Source organism: Ochotona princeps, chromosome 11 (genome assembly GCF_030435755.1).
Source record: "Ochotona princeps isolate mOchPri1 chromosome 11, mOchPri1.hap1, whole genome shotgun sequence".
NCBI classification, from domain to species: Eukaryota; Metazoa; Chordata; class Mammalia; order Lagomorpha; family Ochotonidae; genus Ochotona; species Ochotona princeps.
Window position 1 is genome coordinate 70,412,776 of NC_080842.1, and position 18,544 is coordinate 70,431,319.

An 18,544-nucleotide genomic window follows, 5' to 3' on the forward strand; every position below is an offset into this window, starting at 1 on the left:
AACAACTGATGGCAATTACAGCAGGGGTTATGTGTGCCTTAGCAGCTGCCCATGAGCTGCGGGGGTCACAGGTGCACTGACCCTCTTGTCCACTCTGGCCAGGATGGTGAGAATGCTGGCCAGCATTCAATCCCCTAGAGGGACTGCTTGTGTTATGTGGGCAGGGACATGATGTAGAACTAACCTAAAATATGACAGGGCACTGCGTCCCTGCAGGGCCAGCCTGGTTTCTATGCAATCTCATGGTACTCACCTACCTTTGTTTTTGAAAAGGAACAGTTATTCTCTCTGGGCTGTAGTCCTTGAGGGACTGGTGTGGGAAGCTGGGAGAGAAATGAAGCGAGCAGTCCTGTACTGCAGTGCTGGGTCACACCCACGGTCCACAGTCTGCCCAGAACCAGCACCACCTGAAGCACAGCCAGGACTCTCCCTGTGGATGCCTGCCACTGACGTGGGCTTGCAGAACGAGGTGCTACAACTAACCACAGGTGATGCTGGCTCAACTATAAAATGAGCTGACTGGACCACAAGTCTCCACTTGGGACCAGGACTACTGTCCTTGGGCATGGGCCTGGGGGCAGGAAACATTGGTATCTGCCCAGAGACGATTTGTTTAGATGTAAGAGGCAGTTCTGTGCTCAGCTGGGTGCCCCACTCCACAGTGGCTAGAATCTTACTCGTTGTCTGCCCATGCGTAAGGGAGGAGTGGAGAGGGCAGTCCGTTGGCTGCTCAGGCTGACACCTGCGACTCACATCAAGGCCCTGTGCAGATGCATACCAGCTCAGCGAGAAGCTGCCACCTGCCTGTGTGCTGTGGAGACTGGCTGTGAGTGCTGGCCTGGACACAGGGGACTCTGTCCCTCTACCCCTGGATCTCCCAATGTTGGAGCTGGCACTGAGCTTCAAGGCAAAGTCCTAAGCTAACTTTCCTGCCCTGCTCACCTGTGGTGGAAGTCACTCCTTCTGCCTATGACTGGAGAAGATTCGGTGGAAGCAGTCGCTTGGCTGCCAAGGCTGAGGCTAAGCTTGGTCGTACCTGCATCCAACACTAACCAGATCCTATGTGTCTTGGTGTATACACCATGTTGCACAATGCTGGCAGTGATACAGACTTAAAAATGTTAGTGGAGATGGGTGAAATGGGTTTTTGCCTTTGCAGCAGAGAGAATTCAGGCGTGAGACAGAGGAGTGGTGAGCAAGACTGAATGGGAGCAGAATGGACAGGCACCTCACCAGGCAGAATCACCAGGCCCGTTCACATTTAGACTGGGTAAAGCAAGCTTACCTGGTCAGTTGGAGAGACCACACCTGACAGGCGAGGCGGTGCCTCAAGTGAGAGCCCAGAATCAAGAACACTGCCTGTATTGGGACTGGAGCTTGGAAATGGATGGGGGGCCAGTTCTTCACACTGTCTCCTCTCCCTCTTCTCGTGGACAGTGTTTGCTGGGTGAGGAACAGGAAAAATTCCTCTCAAGGTTTTATTACCGCTGTTATCAGGCTGAAACTTGAAGAGGACATTTCCCTAGGGTGCCCTGCTCGGGGGATGACCAAGTCCACCTAGGCAGGACTTTGTAGGGTAGAAGACTGGGCTGCTTCCAAGGTGAGCTTCCAAGCTTCCGGTGGAGGCCTTGCTGTGCTTAGGTCCTTCCCACATCCACAAGCTGAGTGAGTCCTATCTTCCTATCCAAAGGAGGACAGCCCCTGAGGGACAGGCCTCTGCCTGGGCCAGGGCAGATGGAGAGGCTGCCTCTGTGAGCACTGACCTGGAAGTAGAAGCCTTGGGGCTTTGTCTAGTGCTCAGCATGCTGGGCCTAGCTCTGAGGTCAGATCTAGCTCTGCACGGCTGAGTTCACCCTTTCTGCCTAAGCCCCTGGTAGCTGGAGTCTGGTTCTGTCCCCACCAGAGATTGGGCACTTGGTTAAGGATAGTCCATGGAATCCTGGGCGGCTCTAGGTTTGCCAGGAGCAGGTCTAGAACTGGGCTCAAGTTAGAGGTCTGGTCCTTATTCCCTTCCTCTACTCAAGGCGAAGAGCAGTTCTCAACCAGCTTTTCACCTGCCCTTAACTGGGAATCATATTAGTGAGCACCTTAGCTGCCACAAGAAACACCAGGAACCTGTCTCTTTAAGGGGTTGGGGGAGGGCGGCAGTGTGGTAGCCTAGCAGCTAAAGTCCTGACCTTGCATGCGTTGGGATCCCATATGGGTGCCAATTCTAATCCCGGTGGCCCCACCTCCCGTTCAGCTTCCTGCTTGTGGCCTGAGAAAGCAGTCAAGGATAGCCCAAAGCTTTGGGACCCTGCACCTGCATGGGAGACCCAGAAGAGACTCCTGGCTCCTGGCTTCAGATCAGCGCACAGCTCTGGCCATTGCGGCCGCTTGGGGAGTGAATCAACAGACAGAAGATTATCTTCTCTGTCTTTCCTCCTCTCTGTGTTTCTGCCTTCCTAATATTTTCTTTTGAAGTAGAGCATCTGGGATTAGAATTGACACCCATATGGGATGCAAGCTCCATAGGTGAGGCTTAGCTTGCTACATAAAAAAAAAACATAAAACATTCAAGCGATTTTAGCTAAATGTGGCCATGTATAATCCTCCCACAAATAACTTAAAAGAAGTTATTTCAAAAAGTACCAAGGAAGCAAACCTTTACATAAAGAAAAAAAGTGGCCAGCAGCAACCAAACAAGAAAATTGGCAGCTTGTGAAGGAGAATTTTATTATAGTACAAGAGGTTTTTTTTTTTAAAGATTTATTTATTTTATTACAGTCAGATATACACAGAGGAGGAGAGACAGAGAGGAAGCTCTTCCGTCCGATGATTCACTCCCCAAGTGAGCCGCAACGGGCCGGTGCGCGCCAATCCGATGCCGGGAACCAGGAACCTCTTCCAGGTCTCCCACGTGGGTAAAGGGTCCCAATGCATTGGGCCGTCCTCAACTGCTTTCCCAGGCCACAAGCAGGGAGCTGGATGGGAAGTGGAGCTACCGGGATCAGAACCGGCGCCCATATGGGATCCCAGGGCGCTCAAGGCGAGGACTTTAGCCGCTAGGCCATGCTGCCGGGCCCCAGTACAAGAGGTTTTAAAAAGTTTCTGGGAAATGGAATGAAGAGGCAAATTTACTTTTGTGCAAAAAACATTTCAAATCCATGCATGATTTTTTTCATAATACATATTTTGCCTGGACTTTTTGAGAAGCCCTTGCATAGTCAGTCTCCACTTTCTAAAAACAGCACTAACCTGAGATTCGGAACCCTGCCCTACCCCCAACAAGGTGGCATAGTGGGTAAAATCAGAACCTATAACATTGGCTGCATCCATTGATAATCCTGCTCCTTGCTAATGTGCCTGGGAAAGCAGTGGGAGATTTCCCAAGTACTTGGATCTTTGCCCCCAAGTGAGAGAACTGGGTAAGGTTTCCAGCTCTCCCTTCAGCTTGGTCTGCACCAGCCACCGCAGCCATCTGCACATGGATATGATTCTCTCTCTCTCAAGTCTGACTTTCAGAACAAATAAATAGTTTTTAAAAAGCCCAAAGGACTCTCACTGACACCCTGTTTATGGATTGGGGAAAGGAATGGTGAGGAGAGGATCCAGAAACGTGTCTCTCCCTTCTTCTCTCCTCCTTTCTTTCTCCCTCCAGCATCCCAAGATGGAGCCTCCCTGTACCCAGCAGGTACTCGGCTCTGTCTGAATTGCCACCTGCTCTGCCATGGCAGGTGATTCTCACCATCTTCCAACAGGTCCCATCTTGCAAACATGCGCAGAGCACCTGGCCTGTGCCCAGTGCTGGAGTGGGAGCAGGGGCCACAACCAGCAAAGGAGTCACAGTCTAAAGCAATGGCAAGTGGCGTGGGAAGCAGCCTGGTCTGTGTGCTGCCACCTGGTCAGCAGGTGCAACAGCTCCTGGTGCTGTCCATCAGAGCTGACACGGGTGTGGTCCAGACCATGTCTGGGGTTGTCGGGGGAGCAGAACCTGTCAGACTTCAGAACAGCTGTGTGCCAACACCCTGGCACAGCATGCCAGGCTTCCAGCTGGTTGCTTGCAGGACCAAGCAAGTCTGTGCAACTAGCTCTTTGCGACAATGGCTTGTTCTGCACCCCATGGCCCCCTAGCCTGGTCTGTCACATTTAGGCATGTTAACACTACCCTCACACATCTTAATAAACACATTAGAGATAGAATCCACTTGCCCTGTGGCAAACACAAACTGAATCGTCCCTTACAATCCAGCGGTGAGCATTTAGAACAAGTAAGCCCCTACCAGTAGCATGCCCATTGCTTGTCAAAGAGGCCAGGCAGATGGAGATGGGACCTCCCTAGGAGACTCGTGAATCAGGGCAGGCTGGGGAGACGATCAGTTCGCAGACACTGTTGGTTGACTGGAGTCTTGAGCTTGCCCACAGCAAGCTGGGGTGCCAACAGTGGCAGCTCTGCAAAGGCATGCTTGTGCTGGTCCTGTGGTGTGGCTGGAATCCCGGGCTTGGTAGGCTCAGCCCGATGGAAAGCAGTTGTTATTCTGAGTGTGGCACAAAGCCTCTGTATCTGGTCCCTTTGTCCTCCCACCCCCAGTACTCGCCCCTGCAGGTTCTCTGTCCAGCAGGATGTCCCTGGACCTGCATGGGCCATATTTCCTCCCCAAGCCACACCCCTCCCACCAGCACTCCCTGGAGGGCTGAGTCAGATGCCTCCAGTGTACACTCCACATTCCTCTGTATTTCCTCACTCCCTTCTCATCTTGTGTCCACTGCCAGACAGGGGAGGGGATTCCCTGAAGGCGGGGACATTGATGCTCAGCTGTTGGAGCAGCCCCAGCCCAGTAAATAGGTGCTGATGCTTGATGGAAGGAATGGCTCAGCTCAGTGATTTCCAAGCTGTCTGATGCTCAGAGGCTCCTCTTCCACCAACTTCCCTGTCTTGTTGGAGGAATGCCAAGGGGACAGTTGAGGATGGGAGATGCAAACAGGGCCCCAGTAGCCAGACAGAGCCCAGGTATGTCCTAGGTCCAGGTACTGCGCCCAATCCCTGGTCTCAATAGATAGATCATTCTGGAATGGGAGGGTGCAGATCTCAGGAAGGCATATGCAAATGTGCGCAGATGGTTTGGGTGGGAAGCATGATTGGGGCACTTCTGACATCACAAGGTGGACCGGGGACCAGCAGGCTACCATGCCGCAGGGCAGTCTTCCAAAATCTGTGATTGTCCTGCCCCATGCACCATACATCATATCAGGCAACAGCTGAGGACAGAAGGAGAGCCAAGTCAGGCAGGGGTGTCTGCCTTCTCTCTAAAGATCAGCTTGATAAAGACAACTAAGATTGGGAGTCCAAGACCTCATTCCTGCATGCTGACTCTGCTGCCAAGATGCTGGGAGCCCTGGGAACTTCAGCTTTATCACCCAGGTGTACAGTAGCCAGAACCTGGCCAGCTTAGTTCTTCCAGAGGTTAAGTGTGGTACCTTGCTAGCCCTGTGTGCAGTAAGATGGGGCTCAGTTCATGGTGAAGCACAGCTTGGCCCAGAGGGCACTGAGAGGGCCAGGAGGATGAGAGATCTCTCGTGGGCTCAGCCCACATCAGAGAAACAGCTACTTACATTTAGGGCTCAGGGCAGGGGAAAGGTTGTCTGGCCACAGCACCCGCTCCTTAGGCTGCCAGGCTCACAGGTGGAGCCAGCTCCTGCCAGAGATAGGTCCTAATATGTGGACAGTTCTGTGGAGGTGGAAGGAAGTGGGCATGACTCGGAACTTGCGGCTGTCCCTTGCAGGTGGCATCCCATTCATCTTGACTGGTGAGTTCTTCCAGCAGTCCCAGCGGCCAGCAGCCTTCATCATCGCAGGCACGGTGAACTGGCTGTCCAACTTCACGGTCGGCCTCATCTTCCCATTCATCCAGGTAGGACAGACACATGACATCTCCCGTCCCTGGGGTCCCCTCCAGCTCTGCAACCCTGAGAGAGGTAGGCTCAGAATGAGCACTCTCAATGGGAAAATGAAGCTATTGTCTGATGGAAACTGTTTTGTACAAAACCCACACTGTTCTGCATCCTTTGCCTTCCAAGAGTGACCCCTCAGGGAGACGGGCAGCCTCAACAGGCATGGATTCCCCATCACTGAGGGTGTACAAGGAGCCCTAGGTCAGACTCAGGAACCCACAATCCACATATCACTCTTGCAATGTCCTCCAGTGCATCCCTGCCACCAGTTACTGCCCTGACAGCTGGAACAGCTAATTATGATGGTGACATGTAGGCACATGCTCTCATCCCCAGGAATCTGATCCTGATTAATTCCTTTTTCAATGAATGTTGGTCCTGTTAGCTGCCCTGGCCAGGAGCCCTTGCCGGAGCCTGGGCATGAGATTCTCCAGCCTGGAAGAGTGTGTGAATCCTCTGGGGACTTGATGGTTGTGCCTGAGACCCTGCACCCCAGCATAAGCAGGGTTCTGAATCAGTGGGCAGAGGTGCAATTGGTCATTGGAAGTCTTCCTAAGTGATCCCAAGTGTAGCCAGGGTTGAGACCCTGTGGAAACCAGTGAAGGGGACAAAGCCATGGGGTGAATGTTCGGGCATGTCTCAGGAAGTGTGCTCTGACTACATTGGGAACTGGGCTGGGAAGCACAGGCTATAGGCAGGAGAGCCTTGTAGCTAGGGGTTCCATCCTTGACAAAAGAATCCTCAACAGGGATTCAACAAGGGTTGGCACTGTGGCATATCAGGCTACACCTCCCCCTTCTGGCTTTAGCATCCCATACCAGCACCAGTTCAAGTCCTGGCTGCTCCAGTTCCAACAGAGCCAACATCCCTGGGAAGGCAGCAGAAGGTGACCCAAGTGCTTGAGCCCCTGCACCCACATGAGAGACCTGGAAGAAGCTCCTGGCTCCTAGCTTCAGAACAGACCAGCTCATGCTTTTGCAGCCATTTGAGGGGTGAACCAGCAGATGAAAGATCTCTTTCTCTGCCTTTCCTTCTCTCTGTAATCCTTCCATTTCAAATAAAAATAAGGCAAATGAGGACAGAAAAATCAACAAGAAGCCTGGGTTAGGACAAAGCTAAGGAAGGATTGGGCCAGGAATGAAAGAAGTCCACCTTGCCCAAGGCCGAAGGCTCAGCTGGACAGCCAGTCAGGCTGGTGCCAGCCACCTTGGGACTGGAGCAGGTCACTTGCTCTCTGTCTTCATTTTGCTTCTGCCGAAGCTCAGGCCAGTCCAGCATCCACCAAAGAGCCGCACCTGCTTCCAGGTGAGCTCATGATACAGACACCTGCGAATGGACCCACGGAAGGTCCTCTACAGTTCAGATGAGGTCGCGTGCATACTCAGAGAAAGGACTGCATTGGCTAGTGCAGAGGTGCACCATCAGCGCTCCCTTCCTGCAGATCCAGGCTTTCCATGCACACTTGCTTCTCCCTGTCCTCTCAGCCCAATGAGCTGAAGTGCTAACAGGTGGTTGGTTTGTTCCCAAAAAGGATGCCTGGATGGGACCCGGGCTTAACAGGTGAGAAACTCAACAGTCTGGTAGGCTTGATTCATCTGTGGAAATGTTACCCAGAATCCCATGAAAACCTTTGCAGGTTCATACAAAATTTAGGAAAATCAATTGATGGATGTTTTAGAAATGCCTCTATCCACTCTTCCTTCCTATTTGTAAAGAAGCTGTTTTCTAGGTCAGCTATTTTTAAAGCAACCCACCTGCTGAACCCTTGGGGTAAAATAGAAGTGCTCAAACTTGAAAAAGAGGAAAGAGGGAACACAAGGATGACTTCATATGATGATGCCAGTTGGGTTCAAACTCCAAATGTGGAAAGTAAAGCTAGAAGTCAGAAGGCAAGGCAACAGGTCTCTAAGACTCTCAGGTGGGGGAGCAAAATGAGGGATGTCTACCCAAAAAGGAATGATAGTGGCAACCATGCTCCAGAGAAGAGAGGGGGAGCCATGGGAAACATTCCAAATGGAGCAGGGATTCGTGTGAAGAGACAGGAGGCCAGTGAAGGGATGGATGGAGGTCAAGACGGGGCATACCACGACCAGACATGTAAATAACAGCATGGGCAGGGAGAGCTAGGCAAGCTAGACAAGCTTAGCAAGGCAAGCTAAAACAATGACACACCTCCACGTGCTTACCAAGTTACCAACGTCAGAAATTCCAAGTGTGGTCAGTGTTGGCAAAAACACAAGGAAACAGAAGGCCTTGGGCTCTGCTGTGCCAGTTGGTGGACAGTCAGGTTGAGAGTCCCTGTATCCTAGGACTCAAAGGTCCACCCCAAGTATATACTGCAGAGGCTTTTTTGCAAAGGCCGGTAAAAGGAAGTGGACAGGAAAGCTAACTCTCTTGTGTGGCGGCCGTGCTTTGCGGAAGCACACTCGAAGCACAGCAGGTGCACACAGTGAGAGAGGCTCGTTCCGGAGAGAGGCCATGACCTAGGTCATGAGCAGTGACAGGGGTGACACATGCACCCAGACCCAGCACTGAGGGAGGCAGAGCAGAGTGAAGTCAGCAGCCCTCCAGGCTTTCGTGCCTACTTAAGACGCATGCCTGCAGCAACAACACATAGAGGCAGAGACGTTGGACCAATCACTGACAGGACCGTGTCCTTCTCTGCCAAGCCCCACACCTGATGTGTACTGCACACCTTCTCTGTAAAGACAGGACGTGTTGATTCCAGGACGCCTTTCAACCATCTAAACATGAGTCTGCCCGCAGGGGGAGGGAAGACAAAGAGAATGAGAAGGAGATTCAGAAGAGCAAATAAATACAGGAGGACCCTGGCCCGGTTCAGCAGTGACAGTGTTCCTGAAGCTGGGAACCTGCCTCTGTGCAAGAGCCTCAAGCCGTATCGTGATATGGTACATGGCACCCACAGCAGGTGGCTGGGCAGGGAGCACCACCAGTACAGAGAGCCAGGAAGGCTGGCCTGCTTTAACAATGACCCCCTCGCACGGTAACTGCCCCAGCCTCCCTTGAGATCTAACTCCCTCCCATGAGACCTAAGCCAGTGGGTCTGGCGCTGGTGCTGTGGTGCAGGTTCACTCACCGTCTGCAGCATCTACATCCCATGGCAGTGCCAGTTTGAACCCAGGCTGCTCCACTTCTGGCCCAGCTCCCTGCAAATGCCCCTGGGAAAGCAAGAGATGGTGGCACAAGTGCTTGGGCTCCCCACATGGGAGACCTGGGCAGAGTTCCTGGCTCCTGGCTTCAACCATAGCCGTCACCTTGGGGGCATGAGGCAAAAGACGGGTGTTCTCTCTGCCTATCTCCTTTCCATTCTCTGCAACTCTGCCTTTCAAACTGATGAAAAAATCTTTAAAGGAAAAAAAATTAACCCCTGGCCTAAAGATGACATTAATACACTAATTAGGCCCTGCCCCGCAACTTAATTTCCTCCTCACAGTGCCACATGGAGGAGCCGAGTCCCAGGATGTAGTTTTTCAGACGGGTCAGATCCCCTGCGTGGTGGATAGCATGCCCAGAGGTAGGCAGTGTGGTGCGCTTGGGGCTGGAGCAGGGTCAAAGCAAGCACGGGAGGGAGAGAGGCTGACGTACCCCCGCTGAAGTCCCTGGAGCCACACAGAGCAGCCCAAGCTGCAGCTGCCAGCCCCGCCCCAACCTTCATTCAGTCACCTGCAGACACTGTCCGTGCGTCCTTCTCTGCCAAGCCCCACACCTGATGTGTGCTGCACACTTTCTCAGGACCCCTCTCCCAGCCCGGGGAAGGGCCCTTCACTCCATTGCTGAGTTTGGGGAAGTGTGAGTGGGCCGCTGGAGAGCTGAAGCAAAGGGCTGATCCTCCCAGAGCCTCTTCTTCCGCTCCCCCCACCCGCCCGTCTTCCTTTTCTCCTGTAAAGTTCCAAGGGAATTGCGCTTCTAAATAATTCAGCCACTATAGAAACATCCGGAAGCAAACCCACTGTGCTAACGAGGCCGAGGCCGTGCTCCCTTCTTCTCTTCCAAACGCATTTGATTTAAAAAAAAACTGAAACCCAGTTTTCCTTCCGTTCTGCTGCTCCCACCTGTTGCTCTACTGGAGCCTCTCCTTACACCTACCTGGGGACAGAGTGCCCGGGCCTGGGCTTGCTCAGGAGACTCTGCAGGTGCTGATGTGCTCTTGAGGTGCCTACAGCAGAGCAGCGATGGCCCAGCTGGACTTGGGGAGGTACTGGCCAGGGACCACATTCCATATATAGTTACGATCAGCCACTTGACCCAAGCAGGGAGGACAGGGATGACTTGCTTGCTCCCTGGGGGTGGATGGGGGTGGTGGAGGGTTGCTGGGTCAGGGGCTGCCATTGGCAGTGGTCAGCAGATAAGGGAGAATTGGGGGCTGACAGGTTCTGGCCTCACGTTCCCAACCCCTGCACAGGCCCCTCTCCCCAGATCCTGTCACATGCAGACGTGCCAAGGGTTAAGACCTCAACAAGAAGACCTCAGCTAGGGACAGCTCCCGTGTCCCCATCACCTCACTGACTCCTGAACATAATGGTGTGTCCCAACAGAGACACACCACCACTACCACCCCCGCCCAGCTTGGGCCTCCTTGGGACAAGCATCTGGGCGGAGCCAGCTACAGATGGTGGCACGAATCAAGCCTCCGCTACCTCCCCTCTGTTAGCAGAGGACCCTGGGCCAATCTGCAAGCCCCCATCTGTCACCTGCAGGCCACACACACCCTCAGCCCTCCCATTGCTGGGGGAGGAGGAAACTGCAGCTACAGGGAGGGGTAGGACTGGAAGCCACACCCCCTGGCCCTCTCCACCCTCAGGACAAACACCCCTGGTGCCTGGCCTCCCCTGCAGAGCACCTATTCCCAGCCTGTGAACAGAACAGGCAGAAAGGGCAGCGAGTCCCTCCAGAGACAGTGCTGAGCCAGGAGAAGCAGTGGCCCCAGTCCCATGCCTTCTCTACACACAACTCCCAGGGCTACTGTAGCAAAGACACAGACTTCGGGGCTCCACACAACTCAAACTGTTCCAGAGGCCACAAGGTCGGAGTCAGCCCTCCTGGGAGAGGGCTGCAGAGGAGAGCCTGGCCCCCGGGAGGGCCGCAGAGGAGAGCCTGGCCCCCGGGAGGACCGCAGAGGGGAGCCTGGCGCCAGGGAGGGCCGCAGAGGAGAGCCTGGCCCCCTGGACCCCCAGGAGGGCCACAGAGGGGAGCCTGGCCCCGGGAGGGCCTCAGAGGGTAGCCTGGCCCCCGGGAGGGCCGCAGAGGGGAGCCTGGCCCCCGGGAGGGTTGCAGAGGGGAGCCTGGCCCCGGGAGGGCTGCAGAGGGGAGCCTTCCAGTGTTTTCCTCTTCACTCCTGGCAGGTGCTACTGGCTGCCTCCATCATCACATGGAGTCTTCGTGTGTGTGTGTGTGTGTGTGTGTGTGTGTGTGTACACGCACATATGCATCTCTGTGTCTTTTTACAAGAGTGCTAGAGATTGGATTTAAGGCCCACTGCAGCCCAGTGCAACCATGTCTTACCTTGATTCTCCCTGCAAAGGCTCTCTCCAAATCTCATCAGATTCACACGTGCTGTGGGTTAGGTCTTCAACACGTCTCTTGAAGGACTGCCACACGAATCACCAAGGATGCCCAAAATAATTCCTGAACACCCCACGTCCCTCAATCACAGGCAACCCAGGACAACTGGTCCAGGCCCTGTCCCTGCCTCATTCCCTTGCCAGTCCTTTCCAGATTATCTCCCAGATAAGCTACTGACACTCAAAAACCTGCGGGTGTCTCTCAGGCAAGACAGGCATCTCAGGCCCATCCAAGGTACCGGGTGTGGCTGTGCCCGTTCGGTGGGAGTCCTTGTGCTTGCCTGTCATTTGAACTGCAAGGATGAAAATGCGTATCACGTGGGGTTCAGGCAGCCTGAGCTCCAGTCCTGGCTGAAACTCTACAACCTGCTGATGGGCAGGGCCGTCCAATCCCAGGGATTTCTAACCATGAGCTCAAAGGCTCCGCCCTCTGAGAATCAGAGTCCTCCTGTTAGCAGGAGTCTCTCCCAAGAGTCCAAGATGAAGCAGTGGCTCCAGCAGTGGCTAACAAGGAACCCACAGGAATGGCAGCTGTCATTCCTATTAGAACTGAAAAGCTGTCTCCTGCCAGGCCACCCCAGGGTCAGAGACACAAACACTCAGGACAGGAAAAGACAACTCATGGTACACGCCAGGTGCTCACTTCACCCCGCCCAACAGAGCCCTTATACATGTCCTTCCATGTGGCTGCCCCAGAATAGGGCACCCCCCACCCCTCACCCTCCCATGCACTCTGCCTCTTCCTGCAAAGTGTTCTAGAACACCAGCTGGAGTTGCCCTGGGACTCCTGAAGACTTACTTCTCTTGCTGACTCTGTCCTCAAGGCACTTCTAAAATCTTGCACTCTGGAAGGAAGAAAATAATTCTAACTTGAAAGATACCGGGTCATATCCCAAATGTCCACAGAAAGGGGTAAGTAGAGCCAGCTCCGGGAGGGTGCAGTCTTCAGGCCACGACAGCCAGCCCTGGCTTCCCTGGGTGCTGCAGAAGTGTCTGAAGTCAGGGTGACAGACACCAAGACAGACATTAAGGCTGTGTGTGCAGGAAAGGAAGTGATTGGGAAAGTGACAGGGAAGCTTCTAGAGTGGGGAATCCTGTATCCCGGGTGAGGTGCCCAGCTGTTCCCTTAGACCTGTAGGTGTCATGCTCCATCAATTCTACCTGAAAGCGATCCTACAAGGTAAAGGCTTCAGGTTGTGGTAGCAAGGCAAGCAGAGAGGAAGTGGTTGTAGGTGGTTCCCAGAAGCATCCATCCTGGGCAGGTGGGTGGAGGGTAGTGCCAATGGGGGCTGGGAGCAAGAGCAGGAGCAGACGTTAAGCAGCACCTGTGGGGGCAGGGGGTGGCTTGCAGTGAGTCCTGTGGAGGGGTGGAGGCAGGGGAGATGCTCCTGGGCAGCCACAGCTGTGATGCCCTCAAGCGTCCAGGGCCACCTTGACCCGGCAACCCTTGCAGGCCCCACCCCCAAGACATCCTCCAGGTTCAGGTCCGCTCAGCTGTAAGTAGAGCAGCACTGCCTTTTAAAGCTCTTTGCAGGAGTGGCACTTCCCACGAGCCCAGAGGGCAGAGGGCAAAGACGCTTGGCTTCCTGCCCTTCAATTACTGAATGCCAACCCATGCACTGACTCACCCGGGAGCCTGGCTGAGTCATGTCCACAGCAGTGGGTGCCCAGTAGGTGCACCATAAGCAACTCATCTAAGAAAGCGTCAGACCCCAAGAGCAGCTGTTGAGTGGAGTGGCAGGTGCCCCCAGGTCCTCGGAGAGCTCTTGGGGGCAGGGGGTGTATAACGGCCACACAGCAACTGGCCAGACCTCAGTGCACAGTAAGGTCCCACCAGCCTAAACTTGATGTGCTGGGGGAAGAGGGCTTCCTAAGGAGAGACTATCTCCAGTCAGTGCTGGCAGCGGATGGAGGTCCACTGTTGGAGGAACAGTGTTCAACCTGTGTTGCTGTTTGGGATCCTGCTTGGCACCCCCACGAACTTCCGATTTTCTTCTTTCCAGAGCATGTTGATTATTTGTTTTTATAGGAAAAGCAGATTTACAAGAGAAGAAACAGAAAGATCTTCCATCTGCTGGTTCACTTCCCAAATGGCCACCATGGCAAGAGCTGAGCCAGTCTGAAGCCGGGAGCTAGGAGCCAGGAGCTTCCTCTGGGTCTCCCACATGGGTGAAGGGTCCCAAGACTTTGGTGCTTTGAACCATCTTCCTCTGCTCTCCCAGGCCACAAGCAGGGAGCTGGATGAGAAGTGGAGCAACTGGGACATGAACAGGTGCCCATATGGGATCACAGCATTGAGGGGCGCTTGAAGAAGGAGGATTAGCCAATCGAGCCATTGTGCCGGACCCAGCATGCTGATTTGGGGAACAGGTTTTCAGGCAAAGGCCCTGCCTCCCTGCCCCACTGAGCAACCCTAATGCACAAAGGTGCCCAGGGACCGTTGGCGGGTGCTCCCAACTTTACCTTCACTGAAGCAGCGGGTACCGACCAAAGGGAGGCGGTGGGCGAGGAGAAGCTTAGACTTTTCTTTAGAATGAAGGACCATGTTCAAAAGGTAGCACTTTTCTAAAATTACTTTGCATTTTCAGCATAATTTGACATCTCAGGCTATTCTGAAAAAGTTTCTTATTTTTTAAAATCTGAATCAGTGGTTATGGAGCATTTTCATGGGCAGGTGTAATAACATGTCAGGTGTGGTTCCAGAAGTGATGTGAGGAGAGTTAAACCTTTTATGTGAAGAGGAAGTGTATTTATTTTTATTGGAAAGGCAGATTTACAGAGACAAGGAGAGAGAAAGATCTTCCATCTGCTAGTTCACTCCCCAAATGGCCAACAACCAGAACTGAGCTGAACCAGAGCCAGGAGCTTCTTTCGGGTCTCCCACGTGGGTATAGGAGTACAGGGTCCCAAGGCTTTGGGCCATCTCTACTGCTTTCCCAGGCCATAAGCAGGGAGCTGGATGGGAAGTGGAGCAGCCAGGATAAGAGCCAGCACCCGCATGGGGTGTCAGCACTTGGAAAGGGAGGATTAGCCAGTTGAGCCAACATGCAAGGTGGTTGCTCTCACCCAGAGGGAAGGGACAAAACCTGGGGAGGCTGAGCTCTCTCAGGCTCCTGGATCTCCTCAGGTGCCAGCGACTTGCCCCTGACCTCACACCAGCCCCACTAATCCGCTTGCATGTAGTGAGGCATGTTATAGATGGTGATTATTTTTCTGTTCAGTCAGCAGTTTGTGCACCCTGAGCCATGGCCAAGCTCATGTTCCTGGAATCTCAGGGGAAGACGCTCCCTGGTTCACTCCTGGGATGCCCGAGTGAAGAGGCAGTTGTCCTTCCCGCTGTGGCTGCCACAGCCCTGGCTTCCTGACTGAACTGTGAGAGTAATCCTAGCATCGTTCAGCAGCCCTCTGCTTGGTGGACACCCAGCTGGGAAGCTCCACAGGGTGCCCCAGACACCCCACAGGGGGCAGACGTCCCAAACACCCCACGGGACAACACCTCAGACACCCCACAGGAGGCAGATGCCCCAGACACCCCACTGAGGGCAGACACCCAGACACCCCACTGAGGGCAGATGCTGCGGACACCCCACAGGGTATAACACCCCAAAAACCCCACAGGAGGCAGACGCCCAGACACCCCACATGGGGCAGATGTCCCAGACACCCCACTGAGGGCAAATGCCCCAGAAACCCCACAGGGGGCAGGTGCCCAGACACCCCACTGAGGGCAGATGCTGCAGACACCCCACAAAGGGCAGACGCCCAGACACCCCACAGGCGGCAGATGCCCCAGAAACCCCACAGAGGGCAGATGCCCCAGAAACCCCACAGGGGACAGATGTCCCAGACACTCCACTGAGGGCAGATGTCCCAGACACCCCACAGAGGGCAGATGTCCCAGACACCCCACAGAGGACAGATGTCCCAGACACCCCACTGAGGGCAGACGCCCAGACACCCCACAGAGGGCAGACACCCAGACACCCCACTGAGGGCAGATGCTCCGGACACCCCACAGGGTATAACACCCCCAAAACCCCACAGGCGGCAGATGCCCCAGACACCCCACAGGGGGCAGATGTCCCAGACACCCCACTGAGGGCAGATGTCCCAGACACCCCACTGAGGGCAGATGTCCCAGACACCCCACTGAGGGCAGATGTCCCAGACACCCCAAAGGGACAACACCTCAAACACCCCACAGGAGGCAGATACCCTGGCCACCCACAGCAGGCCTGGAGGAAGGCAGAGCCCTCTCTGAGTCTCAGCTTATTTGCGTTCACTTCTTGAGCACCTGCTAGGTTCTGAGAATAGAAAAAAAATGATGACACCGGCCCTCAAATGGGCTGACCTCCTGGCATGACCATTACCATTGCCCCCCAAATTGTGAGTGCTTTTGAGAAAGCTGGGAGGATCCTTTTAGAAATGGGAGTCAGAGAAAAGCTCTCGGAGAGAGTGGCTTTTAAGCTGGGATGAATGTGCGTGAGAACACGAATGGGCAGCAGAGTGAGGGATTATGCAGGGGGAGGTACCGCATGTGCAAGGATTTTGAGCCATGGCCTGGGAGGAAGATCACGCGGGTCATGCTGCTGGGGCAGAGAACGTGAGGAGGGGAGCAAAGCAGTGACAAGCTGTGTCCTTGGCTCCCAGAATCACAGTGGCCTCTCTCCTGGGAGAAGCAGGGAGATCCACTGAGAAGGTTCTTTTCAATAATCCAAGCAAAGCATGATAGTGACTTATATGACGTTGGCAGCAGTAGAAGCAGCTGAAAGTGATGGCAGTTGGATGCATGGCAGCGTAGAGACATGGTGACCTTTTGATGGAGCAGACACAAACAGGACGAGGAAAGAAGGGCCCAGCCCACTGTGGGTGTCTTGTTGACTGAGCAGCCTGAGCTGGGGACACGGTCCTGCAGCTGAGACTTCAGGCTCGTCTTGTCCATGTTCACCCACCTCAGGTTGGAGCAGCCCAGGGTTTTTTCTCTGTTTCCCACCACCCCTGTGGCCATAATGCTAGCTGCCCATTTGCCACCCATATAGGGAGGGTAGAGGAGTCTCAGGTAGCCCTGTGAACAATAACATGAGTACACATCACCACATTGCAAATGAGGAAACCAACACTCGCTGGGTTGAGGGTTTGTCTTAAATGGCTCATCTTTGGTGTCAGCATGACAGGGCCCACACTCTCCTCTGTTGCACACCATTTGTAGAGTCATTGTATACAAGAAGCATGTGTACATGTGCCCAGAGCTAGGCTCCATGATGTGCAGCATGGACCACATGTGCACTCTGACAGGAGTATTTTATCTACTGTCATCCTCTCTTGACAGCTGGGTGCCAAGTCTCAGATTTAAGATGTCATCCGGAGACCAATCTCTTAAACTCTGTGCTGCATTCCAAAAATAAGCAGTTGTCAAGCTCAAGGGATGACATTGGAATTGACTAAAATACAGATTCCACTTTTCGTGAAGTGAGCATTCAAGGAGGCACCTCTTTGTCGTTTGATCAATAGTCTGTTGCAGCTGGCACCAGAAAGCGTTTGAGTCCGCAGATGTCACTAAGGCCCTCCTACAAGCTGGCCACTCTACCAGGCATGAGAGCTACGGAGGTGACCGGGTCACGGCCAAGGGCGGGGTCTGGCCCAGGCAGTAGCTAGGACACAGAAACCAGGGTGATTGCCCTATATACATCTGTTTTCTTTTCTCTACTTGGGCAAGGCTGTTCAAAATATCAGATTGTGAGTTGGCTCATTTCATCTCAGAGAAAAAGTGCCATCAACTTGACCTGAGCATATTCTACGTTTTTCTTATAAACTCACGCACTTCTCTCCCCTTCTGATGCCACACTTGAGTAGTGGAGCTGGGAGAGAGGAGAATGGCTAAGTGACAGCTGAAGGTTATGTTTAACCCGCATCACATCTATTTCCCTGTGATTAACCCTTAAAAGCTTAATTTACCCCCAAAAAAGCCATTTTCACAAAGGTTTAAAGCTGATTGATTCATTTAAGAATGCCTCATATAAGCTGGCATTGTGGCATAGTAGGTAAAGCCAACACATGCAATGCTGGCCTCCCTTATGGTTACCAGTTTGTGTCCTGGCTACTGCACTTCTGATCCAGCTCCCATCTGGGAAACACAGCAGAAGCTGGGCCAAGTGTTTGGGCCCCTGCCACCGACACAGCAGATCCAGATGAAATTCCTGAGTCCCAGCTTTGACCTGACCCATTCCTGGCCATTGCAGCCAGCAGGGAAATAAGCCAGTGGATGGAAGATCTTTCTCTTCCTCTCCTTCTTTCTATGTAGTTCTGTCTTTCCAATAAGAATAAACAAACCTTTAGGGATTAGGTTTCATGGGCAGTGAGGCTAGCTGGAAGCTAGCAGAAAATTGTGTGGTTTCTCTTGGAGCCTTGGGCAGTGAATAGGGGTTATAAAATCAGACCTTTTGTCATGTGGGTTTGCATGCAGCGGACTGACGACTTCCTTGCTGTCTGCCTCTTCCTGCAGAAAAGCCTGGACACTTACTGCTTCCTGGTCTTCGCCACCATTTGTGCCACAGGTGCCATCTACCTCTACCTTGTCCTGCCTGAGACCAAAAACAGAACACACTCAGAAATCAGCCAGGCGTTCGCCAAAAGGAACAAGGCCTACCCACCAGGGGAAAGAGCGATGCAGAGCCCTCCTCCACAATGAACAACTATGCCGAGAACGGGATTGTCTAAACCCACGATTGTCAGGAGCCATGTACTATAGCCACACTGAAGCCATTTTGAATATAGACCTATGGGATAGTGGAAAACCCCCGGTTGGCTAGATGCTTGGGAAAGAGGTCATGAAACTAATCACACGCTTAGTTTCAATTGTTTTAAGCACCTGTTTCAGAATGTGATTTATGCTGTACCTGCCAACATCTTGTACCTACACTGTTATTAATATAGTGGTTACTATTGTTGATATGGTGGTTGCTCAAGAGCAATCGGTCTTGAGACCATGGCTTGTGTCCCAGTTTCTCCTTCCCTCCCTGAGCCTTAGTTAC

At 53.5% G+C, this 18,544-nt stretch overlaps 1 protein-coding gene across 1 annotated transcript in view; it reads left to right on the plus strand.

Moving 5' to 3' along the window:
* Window positions 1–18,233, plus strand: part of SLC2A9 (solute carrier family 2 member 9) — an 80,126-nt gene extending 61,893 nt beyond the window's left edge. The window contains exons 11-12 of the mRNA XM_004579353.2: window positions 5,764–5,891; window positions 18,016–18,233. Coding sequence (XP_004579410.2) covers window positions 5,764–5,891; window positions 18,016–18,201 — 314 coding nt within the window. The 3' untranslated portion in view covers window positions 18,202–18,233. The remainder of the gene's footprint in view (window positions 1–5,763; window positions 5,892–18,015) is intronic.
* Window positions 18,234–18,544: the final 311 nt, after the last annotated feature.